Below are 13451 nucleotides of genomic sequence, written 5' to 3' on the forward strand. Positions count from 1 at the left end.
AACCTGGGAGGCAGAGGTTGCAGTAAGCCGAGATGGCGCCACTGCACTCCAGCTTGGGTGACAGAGTGAGACTCTGTTTCAAAAAAAAAAAAAAAATTCTTTCAACAATGTTTTATACTTTTCAGAGTGCAAGTTTAGTCCTTTTTAGTTGTCCTTGTTACTAAGAATTTTACTATTTTTGATTGTATCGAAATTGGAATTGTTTTCTTTGTTTCCTTTTTGCATTATTCATTGCTAGTGCACAGAAATACAACTTATTTTTGTGTGTTAATTTTGTACCCTGCAACTTTGCTGAGTTAGTTTATTACCTGTTAACAGTCTCTCTGTGTGTCTGTATGTTGATTCTTTTAGATTTTCTACATATAAAATCATGTCATCTGTGAATAGAGATAGTTTTACTTCTTCCTGTCTAACTTGGGTGCCTTTTATTTCTCTTCTTGTTTAATTGCTCTGGCTAGAACTTCCAGTACTTATGTTGAATAGAAGTGGTGAAACCAGGCATCCTTATTTTGTTCCTGATCTTGAAGGATAGCTTTGTCTTTCATCATTGGTTATGTTAACTCTGGGCATTTCATATATGGTCATTATCACGTTGAGGAAATTCCATTCCATTCCTAATATATTGAGTGTTTTTTAATCACGAAAGGACATTGGATTTTGTCAAATGCTTTTTCTGCATCAATTGAGATTATCATGTGGTTTTCTCCCTTCATTCTATTAATGTGATGTATTACATGAATTGACTTTCTTATGTTGAACCACCCTTGCATTCCTGAGATAAAACCTTCTTGGTTATGGTGTATAATCCTTTTTATATGTTGCTGGATTAAGTTTGCTAGTATTGAAGGTTTTTACATCTATATTCAGAAGCAGTATTGGCCTATGATGTCTTTGGTTTTGCCGTCAAGATTATACTGGCTTCAGAGAATGAGTTGGAAGGTGGGGAAGTGCTGCTTGTCCTATTTTCTGGAAGAGTTTGTAACAGAAATAATTTCTGCTAATTCTTCTTTCAATGTTTGGTAGAATTTGCCAGGGAAGCCATCTATACCTGGGATTATCTTTGGGAGAAATTTTAAAGTTAAGAATTCAATCTCTTTACTTATTATAGACCTGTTCAGATTTTTGATGTCTGCTTGAACCAATTTCAGTAGTTTATGTCTTTAATAGTGTCCTAGGTTGTCATAACAAATTACCATAATCTGGGTGACTTAAAACCCATTTTGGAGGCCAGAAGAACCCAGGTGTTGGGCACTCTTTCCCAGCCTTTCCCGAACTTCTGGTGGCCCCAGGCGTTCCTTGGCTTGTAGTAGCATCACTCCCATCTCTGTCTCCATCTTCACACTGTTGTCTTCTCCCTGAGTGTCTTCACATCATCTTCTTTCTCTGTGTGTCTTTCTCTGTGTCCATATTTCTCCTTTTTATAAGAATATACCAGTCATGTTGGAATACGTCTACCCAAATGACCTAGCTTTGACTTGATTACCTCTGTAGAGACCCTATTTCCAAGTAAGGTCAGAATCTCAGGTATACTAGGGGTTAGGACTTCAACGTATCTTTTTTAGGGGAAGCACAATTCATTCTATAAAAAATCCTAGTAAGAACAAATTCTTGCTAAGAATTTGTCCATTTCATTGACGTTATCTAATTTGTTGGCATATAGCAGTTCATAGTATTTGCATATAATTTTTTTATTTCTCTAACACAGGTAGTGATGTAGTGATGTCCTCTCTTTCATCCCTGATTTAGTAATTTGAGTCTCTCTCTTTTATTCCTGGTGAGTCTAGCTAAAGGTTTGTCAATTTGTTGATCTTTTAAAAGCTTTTTTTTTTTAAATGAGCTTTTGGTTTTGTTGATTTTTTTCTATTTTGTAGTTCATTAATTTCTCCTCTAATCTTAATTTCTTCCTTTCTTCTGCCATCTTTAAGCTTAGTTTGATCTTCTTTGTCTGGGACCTTAGGGTGGAAGGCTAAGTAATTGATTTGAAATCTTTCTTCTTTCTTCTTTTTATTTATTTTATTTTATTTTTTATATATTTATTTTTGAGATGGAGTCTTGCTCTGTTGCCCAGGCTGGAATGCAATGGCGCGATCTCGGTTCACTGCAACCTCTGCCTCCCAGGTTCAAGTGATTCTCCTGCCTCAGCCTCTTGAGTAGCTAAGACTACAGGTGCATGCCACCACGCCTGGCTAATTTTTTGTATTTTTATTAGAGACTGAGTTTCACCGTGTTAACCAGGATGATCTCGATCTCCTGACCTCATGATCTGCCCACCTCAGCCTCCCAAAGTGCTGGGATTACAGGTGTGAGCCACTGCGCCTGGCCTTATTTATTTATTTGTTTGTTTATTTATTTATTTATTTATTTTTAGAAACAGAGTCTTGCTCTGTCACCTAGGCTGGAGTGCAATGGTGCGATCATGGCTCATTTCAGCCTCAAACTCTTAGGCTCAAGTGATCTTCCCACCTCAGTCTCCCATTTGGCTGGGACTGCAGGTGTGCCACTATGCCTGGCTAATTAAAAAAATTTTATTTTGTAGAGATGAAGGTTTCGCTATGGTGCCCAGGCTGGTCAGGAACTCTCAGCCACAAGCCATTCCACGTGGGATTATAAGAGTGAGTCACCATGTCCAGCCTTTTTTTTTTTTTAAGTATAAGTTTTTACAACTAAAAATTTTTCTCTAAGTACTGTTTTAGCTGCATCCCTCTAAGTTTTGGTATGTTGTGTCTTTTATTTTTATTCCTCTCAAAACCATATCTAATTTTCCTTGTGAAATCTTCTTTGGCTCATTGGTTATTTAGGAATGTTGTTTATTTTCTACATATTTGTGAATTTCTCCAAATTCTTTCCGTCTTTGATCTCCTTCTTTCTTTCTTTCTTTCTTTTTTTTTGAGAAGTTTCACTGTGTTGCCCAGGCTGGAGTACAATGGTGTGATCTCGGCTCACCGCAACCTCTGCCTCCCAGGTTCAAGCGATTCTCCTGCCTGAGCCTCCTGAGTAGCTGGGAATACAGGCGTGCACCACCGTGCCTGGCTAATTTTTGTACTTTTAGTAGAGGTGGGGTTTCACCATGTTGTCCAGGTTGGTCTCGAACTCTGGATCTCAGGTAATCTGCCTGCCTTGGCCTCCCAAAGTACTGGGATTACAGGCATGAGCCACCACGCCCAGCCTTGTCTTTGATTTCTTATTTTATTCCACTGTGGTCAGAGAAGATTATATAATCCTTTAAAATCTATTCAGGCTTTAACAAAGTCTCATGTCTTTTTTGATTTTTTTTTTCTTTAAAAAATTATTTTAGTCCAATAAAAAATTATTTTATTTATTATTATTATTTTTCAAGACAAGGTCTTGCTCTGTCACCCAGGCTGTAGTGCAGTGGCATGATCATGGCTCACTGTAGTCTCAAACTCCTGGATTTGAGCAATCCTTCCACCTCAGCCGCCCAAAGTGATGGGATTACAGCTGTGGGAGGCTTGCCACGCCTGCCTCCATTGTTTTTGACAACACCCTCAGGCATGGACTTCTGCTCTGTTCGAAATATAGTCAGTCCCTTCTGCAAGAGCTGAGGAAACATCTCTCTCTCCTTACAGCCTGCCTCTTCCTCTGGGCAGGACCTGGAAGTGTACTGGACTTGGGAATAGGACAATGGCCTGCTTCTACCGTAATGACATCTCTGCCCCACAAGCAGGCACCGGTGAGGGAGACTGTAGTTCCTGATTTTGGCTTGCTCCTCCCAGTGTGGAGCCTCCACCCTACCAGTGAGCTGGGGTGGGGGGTTGGGCTCCCAGTACTCTTGGCCTGCCATGCCTGGCACAGAACCTCCACCTTAGAAGTGGGGACTGGGTGGGCAGGGAACCTCAGTCCTCTAAGCCTCGTCTGCCCAGAATGAAGAGACCTCCTACAACATGGAGCTGGGAGGGATATGCCTGCTTGTACCAGGGTGAAATTGTAGCTCAGGACTGGGAGCTGGGGTAGAGAGAACCTCCACTTGTGGGTGCACCCACTGGAGTACAGGCTCTACAACCAGAGCTGGGGTGTGGAGTGGGAGCAGGTTGTAGCTCAAATAGCACAGATTCTCACTATTCTTCCTGAGATGTGGTAGATTTTCTTGAACAACCTTCTTCATTTGATGTGTGCCCTTAGGATGAGCTTCTCATACCACCATTCCAGAAGGCTGTATCTCCTTGCTGAGTTTCTTTTCTTTTCTTTCGACAGAGTCTCACTCTGTCACCCAGGCTAGAGTTCAGTGGCACAATCTTGGCTCACTGCAACCTCTGCCTCCTTGGTTCAAGCGATTCTCATACCTCAGCTTCCCGAGTAGCTGGGACCACAGGTGCATGCCTCCTCGTCTGGCTAATTTTTGTATTTTTAGTAGAGACAGGGTTTCACCTTGTTGGGTCTTTCTATCGAGGTTATGCTTAGTTGATTTTCGATTGTGAGCTGCTCATTTTCCTTGGAAAGTTAATGATGGCAGCTTTCTCAGGGCTGCAATGAGGGTGCCCCCCTCTAGAGAGGGTTTGGGCTTATTTGCTTCTGCGGGGGCCTGTCCATGGTGATCAGTTTAAACTTGAGGTTTCCCTGGGTCCATCCAGGTCATGTGAATTTGGGCTGTGAATCCACAAGAAGGTCAGCCTGTGCTTATGACCTCTCAGAGAGGGGTCCCGCTCCCTGCTCAGTGCCAGGTCCCATTCCTCCTAGTTGGCCGAGGGTGAAGAGTTATTTCTGGTTCACCTGCCTCTGAATGTCAGTTTATGGGGCCTTTCATTGGACTTCTCATCTTGGCCTTTATCCACCCCCAGTTTTCCAGGCTGGGAAGATGCCTCCAGGGCAACAAATCCATGGCCCTCTGGGTTCCGCTCCATCTTGTCTTTAGCTTGATAATTTCTTGCCATCTTGTCAGCTCCTTGATGATTTTATGAATGTATTGTTTGTACTTTATTCAGGCTTTCAATTGTTTTCAGTAGAAAGTTTGTCCAGACATCTGCCATATGACTGGACATGGACGTGTGTCTGCTTATCTTCTCTACAAGGATATAGTGAGGCTTGTATAAGGCTTTTACAAAAACCGCCGCAAGCGGTGTCCATCAGAAGCTGTGGGTGGTGCCCGGGTGTCAGGACCCTGGGCTATTGTCCAGGCTGTGGCTAACAAACTGTGGGATTTGGGGTGAAAGTGTGGCCTCTCTAACATTGTTTTTATGGAAGGAAGGACACATGCCCTGAGGTGGCTGGGGGGACCAAGTGGGCTTGTCCCTGTGAGGTCCCAGCTGTGTCTGTGGACAGCTGAGCAGGAGGTGGTGGGCAGTGGTTTTTACCCCCAAGTTTCCTGGTGCCCAGTGAGCCCTGATGGGCTTTGGGAAGCGGAGAAAACCCCAGCATGGAGCTGACTGCCCACTGGGGGAAAGCTAGCCTCTGTAGGCTCCTGCCACTTCTGATAGTGTGGGGAGGACCGCAAGGAGCAGGGCTGATCGTCCAGGGCACCTGCTTTCCCTTGGGGACTGTCAGCTTCTTTGCCCACAGCTCACACTGCTTCAACCGCTACCATCCTGGGGTCCTCACATTCATGGCACAAATGCTGCTGTGGACCTCCTGACACCAGGCCTGAGCTGGGAGGAGGGGAGATGCACATAGCAGAGCCTCGACAGCAGGGGCGCAGTGGGGCCCAGCCGCCAAGGAGAGGGGTGAGGTGGGGGTGTTGGTGGGAGCTGTGGATTTCCTCCTAGGGAGATGGGAGTGGGCATTCCCAGCTGAGGAAGTGGACAAGGCCCAGTGAGAGCAGACAGGATGGGGAGCACCTTGCTTTGGCTGGAGGAGTGAGCCAGGAGGGTCTTGGGTGCTGTGGGTGAAGACAGCAGGCCGGCATGCACAGATGACTACCCTAGAGCTGTGTGACCCTGGGAGACCCTTCTAGGCATCAGCCTCTCCATCTGTGTAGTGGGTGTTATAGTGCCCTTGGGGGCTCCTGTGATGCCTGGGACAGGTGATAGGGGCTTAGGGGCTAGGGAAAGTACAGGCTGGGTCCTCAGGGACCTCCTGACTCCCCTGGCCTCAGCAAGCCCTCACTGTGCAGCTGGCCACTGTCCCCACACTGGCTGCTGTTCTTGGCCCGTCTCTGGGCCATTGACTGGTATTTGCTAAAGCCGTGTTGCTTTGGGCACCTGGACCCATCCTGCTCCATGCTCCTCCTGCTACCTGGGCAGCTCAAGTCCTCTTAGATGGTCCCGATGGGGCCTGTGCATTTTTTAGCCCCCGATAGCCACTGCACCATCCCCTTCAGTGGTCCTAATGCAGCCCTGGTCATGCCCCCTTCCTGCCACTGACATCGGAGCTCAGGTCTCCTTCTGACTGTAGCTGCCTGTACACGCAGCCCCTATGTGGCTTATGCATCTTGATAAGACTTCCTGATACTCTGTCCTGGATTCTGCCCCATCTATTATGTGCTGTATCTTCAATCACTCCCCTAGTTGGACTGAGATCCCTATGTCTTCCTCTTGCCCCCTGGACCCCAGATGGCAGGTCCTCTGAAGACAGGAACCAGACCCTCTCCCTTTCCCCTTGTCCAAGGATCCAACATAGTTTGCAACACATGATAGTGGTGGTCCAGCATGTTTCGCTAATCTTTGGATAAAATTCACTGGGTTGATAGTGGGTACTGAGCCACCATCTCCATGTGCAGACCCTGTGGGACCATGTGGGGGACCTGTGCTACATGCAGGGATGGGACAGGTACAGAATGAGCACGTGAGCACATGGCCCTTCTGTGAAGAGATATGAGCACCCCAGAGGCTCACTCAGGGGCCAGGGCCCTAAGTGGGGTATGTGGCCTTTCAGAGAAGCCAGGCCTGCAGCTGTGCTGATGAGACAAGTGAATGTAGGGGTCAGGGACATTCTAGGTGCTGAAAACCATGCAGAGTGGCCAGAAGGCCCTGAAAGACCTGTTCTGGGAGAGCCAGTCACTGACCCCGTGTCCAGGGGCCGTGGTGGGGACTTCACCCAGCCTGTGTCCTTGCCATCTGCTTACACACGGCAGCGGGCCGACCACTGAGCCATAGTCTGTGTGCTTCCCGTCCCCAGGGTTCCCTGGGGCCTCAAGATGCCCTGGGTCCTGGGGAAGCTTGCATGGACAGAAGGGGAGATGCGAGTGCCTACACAGGCTTCTGGGACCTGTGAGTCCCCTATCCAACTTTACCAGTTGTGACCCCCAGGGGCCCTTCTCAGTGCTGTCAGCCTGTATTCTGAGGTATAGGTTTGGGCAGTCACAAAGGGAAGAAGGTGCCTTGAGTCTGGGAACCCATGACCCTGAACAGCTGACAAGCCCTTTTGTGTTCTCCTCTGTGGGGTTCCAGGTGTCCTGCTGCAGGTGGGGGTGGGCTGAGCATGCCAGTTCCCTTAACCCTGGGATCTGGACCCCTCCAGCCTTCCTTTGGCCTCAGACAAGCCACTCCCTTTTGCTGGTGTCAGGCCCTTGTTCAACAAGGGGCTCCCAGGATCTTCCCTAATGTTAGGATTAAGCAGGCTATGCCTCTTGAGGAGTATCTGGGGTGCTGTGGTCTGGTGGAGCAGGTCACTGCACCAGAAGGTAGTCCTGTCTAAACGTGCCATTTTCATATTAAAGTGACTTATTCAGCACTTGCTCAGTGCCCACGGTGAGCCACACACATGGAAGAAGATCAGACTCTGAAATGCCCACTGCTTTCCCTATCATTGAGCCAAGACTTATTGCGGGAATGAATGAATGATACATTCCTGGATGGTGGCACTAAGCATTTCAGACCTAAGTTAGCCAGCTCAACCTCTTTGTGAGGTGGGGCCTGTATCCCTCATCTTGCGGATGGGGAAACTGAGGTTGAGCTGGTAACCAGTGCAGTGTGGGTGTGAGCCAGGTCTGTCCCATGTCAATCTGGAACCATTTTCTTGTCTGCTTCTTCATGGTATTTCCTCTAGCCCAGCACCGGCCGCCGGAACACAGATGACAGGGCTGTGTACACACATGCACGTGTATACATGCATATACACACTAAGACATAGATGGCAGGGCTGTGTACCTACACACACACATGCACACACACCAAGACACAGACAGCAGGGCTGTGCATGCGCGCGTGAACACACACACACACACACACACACACACACACACACACACACACACCCTGGACACATATGCCTGGGCTCTCTCTTGAGTATATGATGAGCGCCAAAGCAGAGGTCAGGTGAGGGAAGTTTAGGAGCAGGGAGGTCCTGTCTTCTGAAAATGGGATGACCATGGAGACAGCCCCTGAAGGACAGGGGGCGCTGCTCAGTGGGAGGGAGGATGTTCCCCATGGGGAAATGTGTGGAGCAAAGGCGTGAGGTGGATGGGGAGGGGATGTTTTGGTGGGCAGAAGTTGGGAAGGGCAGTGGAGAAATCCTGGGACAAGCAGCCTGTGTCAGACCCTGAGAAAGTCCAAAGGACTCATTCCCATTGCTGGCAACAAGAGTTCCTGCAGTGGCCTCAGCCCCTGATTTTTCCCAGAATTGGAGGGGGGCTTTGACTGGGAGGGGGTGGTCCCTACTGGCCTGGAGCCCTCCTCTGCTGCCCCTGCAGGCATTGGGATGGTCCCCAGGATGTTCCCAGGCTCCTGGGACTCTTAAGCTGGAACTGGAGCCTCTTTGCCAGCCCTGATCTGCCCGAGACCCTCTCACCACCTCCCAAGGAGTTTGGCCCAGGGTCTCACTGCCTGATCCCTCCCTGTGTCACTGCCTGTGAGGCGGTAAAGTGAAAAGGTGGACTTGTCCTGTCTTGGAGACAGGTCCCCGTGTGGAGCCTCCTTTCTGCACTGACAGGTAGGTCAGGGTGGAGGGTGGGTCCCATCCCTGCATGTAGCACAGGTCTCCCACATGGTCCCTCACTTGCAAATGGAGCCTTGCTAGTGAGTCCTTGAGTTATGGCCCCTCGGGCCTCCTCTGTCCTGGCACCCCCAGTGTGAACTGCAGTGGAATTCTCACGACTGTCCCCTCTCCAGGTGGGTGTCCCAGAGCGGGCGGCTGCAACGAGACAGGCCTGTTGGAGAGGCTGCCCCTGTGTGGGAAGGCTTTCGCAGACATGATGGGCAAGGTGGACGTCTGGAAGTGGTGCAACCTGTCCGAGTTCATCGTGTGAGTGCCACTGCTGGGCCTGGGATTTGCTCTGACCACAGGGCTCCCCACTGCCCAGTCACTGCCTGACTACAGCCTGACCGCACTCTACCCAAGGCCTCACCCATGCCCCACCCACAACCCACCGTAGGCTGCCCACAGCCCTTTCATGTGCTGCCCCACACTTTGCCCAGGACCTCAACCACGCCCCTATTCACACACTCTGCCCTTGGCTCTTGGCTCTCGCCACCCCACCCACATCCCACTGGCACATCACTCATGGCCCCACCCATGCCCCACCCCTGCCCACGGCATTTGTGCCTCCCACACCCACAGCGCATTCCCAGCTTCCTATCCCCCATTCTGCATCCTCACTCTGATGTTATAGCAATTCTACACTGTGTCTCTGCTTCTCCCTCTCCTCTGTTATTTGGAAATCCTCCCCATGCCTGCTTTTCCTCCTGTTCCAGATTAATGCCATGCCCTGGGAGTGTCCAGTTCGGGGGTTCCCTGGCCTGGGGGTGCCCTGTCTGGGGGGTGCTCTGCCTGGAGGGTGCCTTGCCCAGGGAGTGTCCAGTTTGGGAGTGACCTGGCCTGAGGCCGGTGCTACCCTACCCTGGGGGGTGCCCTGGCCTGGGGGATGCCTTGCCTGGAGGGTGTTCCACCTCTTCTTGCAGCCAGAGCTGGGTGGACATTGTTATGTGTGTCTTTCTTACAGCATCAGTCACGGCTGGATCTGTTCTTAGTGGTCAGAGGACTTAGAGGTATTGGGTTCCAATGGTTTATACCAGGTGCAATTGTGGACAACACCCCATAGTGAAGGGAGGGCCCCTTGTTCTAGAAGCTTCCCAAGTTTTTTATCTCCTTACCTTCTTGGAAATCACTCATGGCCTCACAGTCCTCTGTCCCACCCCACTCCACTTCTGGCTTTGCAGTCTTGTGCCACTCCCTGGTGGCTGCTGCCAGACTCAAACTGTGCTGGCCTCATGCTTTTGCATGTTAGCACCCCAGCCTCTGCCCTCTGTAGAGACACTGACCGTGGCCCTGCCCCAGGAAGCCTCCCCGGCCCTGGCCATTCTGGTGGCCCAGCAGATGGGGGCTCCTTGAAGCTGTCACATCTGCAGCCCCACTGCCTGGGGGAACTGCTTGCTGAACCAAGTGGAACGGAATTCTGAGTCTGCTGGGAAGGGGTGCTGGGATTCAGGAAAGGGTTTTGCAGGCTCCTCCTGGTCCTCAGTGAGCCTGGACACAGGTGTGGAATGGAACCACAGGTGGGGGTGGAGTCAGGGAGGAGAAGGTCATAGCTTCATAGCTTCTGGTCTCGCTCCTCTCTGTAACCTGCTAAAGCCTTGGTAAAGAGACTAAATAGAGACGTCCAGCCCTGGGTTGGGAGGACAGGAGTGGAGGCAACCCAATGGGCATCTGGACTCAGTGAGTGAGTGGGCAAGAGCCACTGACTGAGTGCCCTTGGTGAAGTCAGACCTGAGGCTGGGAAAGGGGAGCTGGGAACAGCCAGGTTGACACTGCAGAGGCCTCCTGAGACCTGGCTGGCAGCACCAGCTCCCAAGAGAGTGGCAAGAGTGGCTGAGAAGCAGTGAGGTGTCCAGAGCCTTCCTCCACCCCAGCTGGACACTGGAGGTGTATTCTTGGAGCTGGTGACACCAGGGTTTCTGGGCCTCCCTGTGTAATTGAGAATGTGTCACGGTATCCCAGAGAGGGAGGCTGGAGAAAGCGGCTGACATGCATTGTCCTTTGCCACTGGGTCCAGGAGGGTGGTCTAGGGTAGGATTGGAGCTATCCTTTCTGAAGAGTGAGACCAGCCAAGAGAAAGGACCTAGAAGCAGTGACCCCCCACCAACTTCTGGAAGCTCTGGGAGCAAGCTCTTCTGCAGGGTCGCAGTGTCTCATCAGCTCTCAGTGCCTACTCCCCGTCACAAGTGTCCAAGCAGCGTCCCTGGACATCTGATCTAAGTCTCTGACCCTGAAGGACAGAGACCAGAGAGATGGAACCAAGCAACCCCGGGGGCCATGCACCAAGAAGAAAACACCAGATGTCACGACTGGTATCTTCAGAGGGCAAACAACTGTCTCTCATGTGATGAATGAGAACAAAGAAAGAGCCTTAGAAATGGAGGACGCGATAGAAGTGAAATGGAATAGAAAGGTTGGAACGGAGATGTTGAGGAAATCTCTCCAGAATAGGAGAGAGAGAGAAGACGATTAGGAGGTCAGTGGTCAGTCCAGGTGTAACACCGAGATAGTAGGAATTCTAGAAAGAGAACAGAAGAATGGAGGGATAAAGGGCCCTTGCCAGGGGCTGAGGGCATGAGCTTGTAGCCGGCGAGGGCTTGCCCAGTGCTGACACGAGGGAGGAAAAAGTCCTGCATGGACCCTGGAATGTCAGAGCTGCAGAAACAAAGGAAAACTTCTACACCTATCCAAAAGGAGGAAAAAAATGAGCTCCAGGTTGGAGATGAGGGGATCAGAGGCCTTCAGGCTCCCTACAGCAGCCCTGGAAACCGAGGACTGTGCGATGCAAGGACCTGAGAATTTCAGACTGTGATTTCTCGGCTAGTGTGCTATTTTCCGCCAATTTGTCCACTAAATAGAGAGAAACGAAAATACTGTCAGACGTGTGGCATCTCCAGCATCTTATTCCCACATAACTTTCTCGAGTTCTGGCGGCTGTGCACCAAGATGTGGAGCAAACCATGACAAAGGAAGCTGTGAGATTTCGGGAGCAGAGCCAAGGCAGGAGAGGGAAGCCCCAGGGAGGGCAGTGCCCCAGCGTGGCAGCACGCACTGGGTGGAGGCAGCCTGACCCACGTGGAGGGCACCTGATGCTTATCTGATGGTGACTGCCTGCCCATGCCCTGTAGCCCAGCTCAGTCAAGAACGAAGGACACCCCTCCCTTTCCCCTGAATGTTCATTCTGCTTTGGTCCCCATTGAAGCAGGGTGGGCCTTGGTGAGCTTAGTGGAGAGGTGGCTTGCTCCCCTCAATAGGACTGGTCCACATGATGGTCCCATCAGGAGTCATGGCTGGGAAGACCCTATTCCCCAAACTTGCCTATGGCCTGCCTGTGGCCTTCCCTGGGGAAGGGTCTCATTGCCCCTCAGGGCAACCAAAGTGTGTGCTCTCCTGGGAACCTCCCTCCAACAGCAGCAATGGGCCCCTTCTGTACCCAGTTAAGGAGCATTGCTATGGGATTCCCAAATGCAACACTGTATTGCCTGGGAACACACACTCAAGTGGTGAAACCTAAAGCAAGGTGGGCAAACCCCCCAGAGGTGGGTTGGGGGAGAGGGAGTCTGACTCGGGGGTTTGTCCGGCTTCCAGTCTGCTGGGTTCCTCTCCTTCCCATCCTGGGTTGTGGTGCATCTTTTTTAGGGAGAGTGCTCTCGGGAGCCGGACTGAAGGAGGAGTGGGGAGGCCCCAGATTATCCAGGGGATGAATAAATCATAAATAGTTCCTGGTTTTCTAGAGAAGCACTGAGTGTGGGCTTCTCTAGAAATGTGACAAACATGCAGATTTTGTGGATCCACAGAGATGGGTGCTGTGCTCAGCTCTGTCCCAAACCTAACAGCTGGGGTGGGCTCACCCCATGACCTGCTGTGTGCCAGGCACTTGCTGGGGCACATGGACCTCAACTCATTTGGTTCTCTCAACCACCTGATTGGATAAGTGTTATCAAACCCACTTACAGATGAGGAAACTGAGGTCTAGGGAGGTTAAATGACGTGGCCCATATCGCAAAGATGGTGAGTGGCTGAGCTGGAGTTGGAGAGGACCCATCATGTTGGCTCTGCAACCTGAGCCTGGAGCCACTGTCCATGCTGTCTTCTGGGATTACCTCTGCTCTGTGGGCTTCTCCATGTGGCCTAGCTTTGGCTGGGAGTGGGGTTTGGGAACAGCAGGGCTTTCAGCCCTGCCTCACCTCCTCTTGGGACAGTTCTGGGGCTGCACATCACTCCTCTTGCTCTGTAGACTCTCTGTCCACAGAGGGTCTTCTCCAGGGTCTGTCTGGCTCATCTCAGCCCTGGGGATGGTTGTTGGGGGTGGCATTCCTGGGTAGCAGTTCAGTGGAATGACTTTGGAGGCACAGAGGTTACTGCATATGATTCTCATCACGCACATAGATGCTGGGAACTTCTGAAGGTGAAGGCTGTTGCACGGTGCTGTTAGACGGCTCCCCAGCTCCTGGATCCGCTGGCAGGGGGTTGGGGTGCATAGCAGGCCACTGAATCTGAGGCCCTGTGGGAGAAGCAGATCAGGGGAGATGAGGGTTTGTCCATGGACCTAGCTGTTGGGGTGCCTCTAAAGCCTGGGCATGTCTTAG

At 50.8% G+C, this 13451-nt stretch overlaps 1 protein-coding gene across 3 annotated transcripts in view; it reads left to right on the top strand.

Moving 5' to 3' along the window:
* The window catches only part of RAMP3 (receptor (G protein-coupled) activity modifying protein 3), a 28174-nt gene that overhangs the window by 10388 nt on the left and 4335 nt on the right, over positions 1-13451 (top strand). For all 3 annotated transcript variants that reach the window (XM_011946791.1, XM_011946792.1, XM_011946789.1), the window contains exon 2: positions 9000-9132. In XM_011946791.1, coding sequence (XP_011802181.1) covers positions 9000-9132 — 133 coding nt within the window. The remainder of the gene's footprint in view (positions 1-8999; positions 9133-13451) is intronic.

This window comes from Colobus angolensis, unplaced genomic scaffold (genome assembly GCF_000951035.1).
Source record: "Colobus angolensis palliatus isolate OR3802 unplaced genomic scaffold, Cang.pa_1.0 Scaffold253, whole genome shotgun sequence".
Classification (NCBI taxonomy): Eukaryota; Metazoa; Chordata; class Mammalia; order Primates; family Cercopithecidae; genus Colobus; species Colobus angolensis.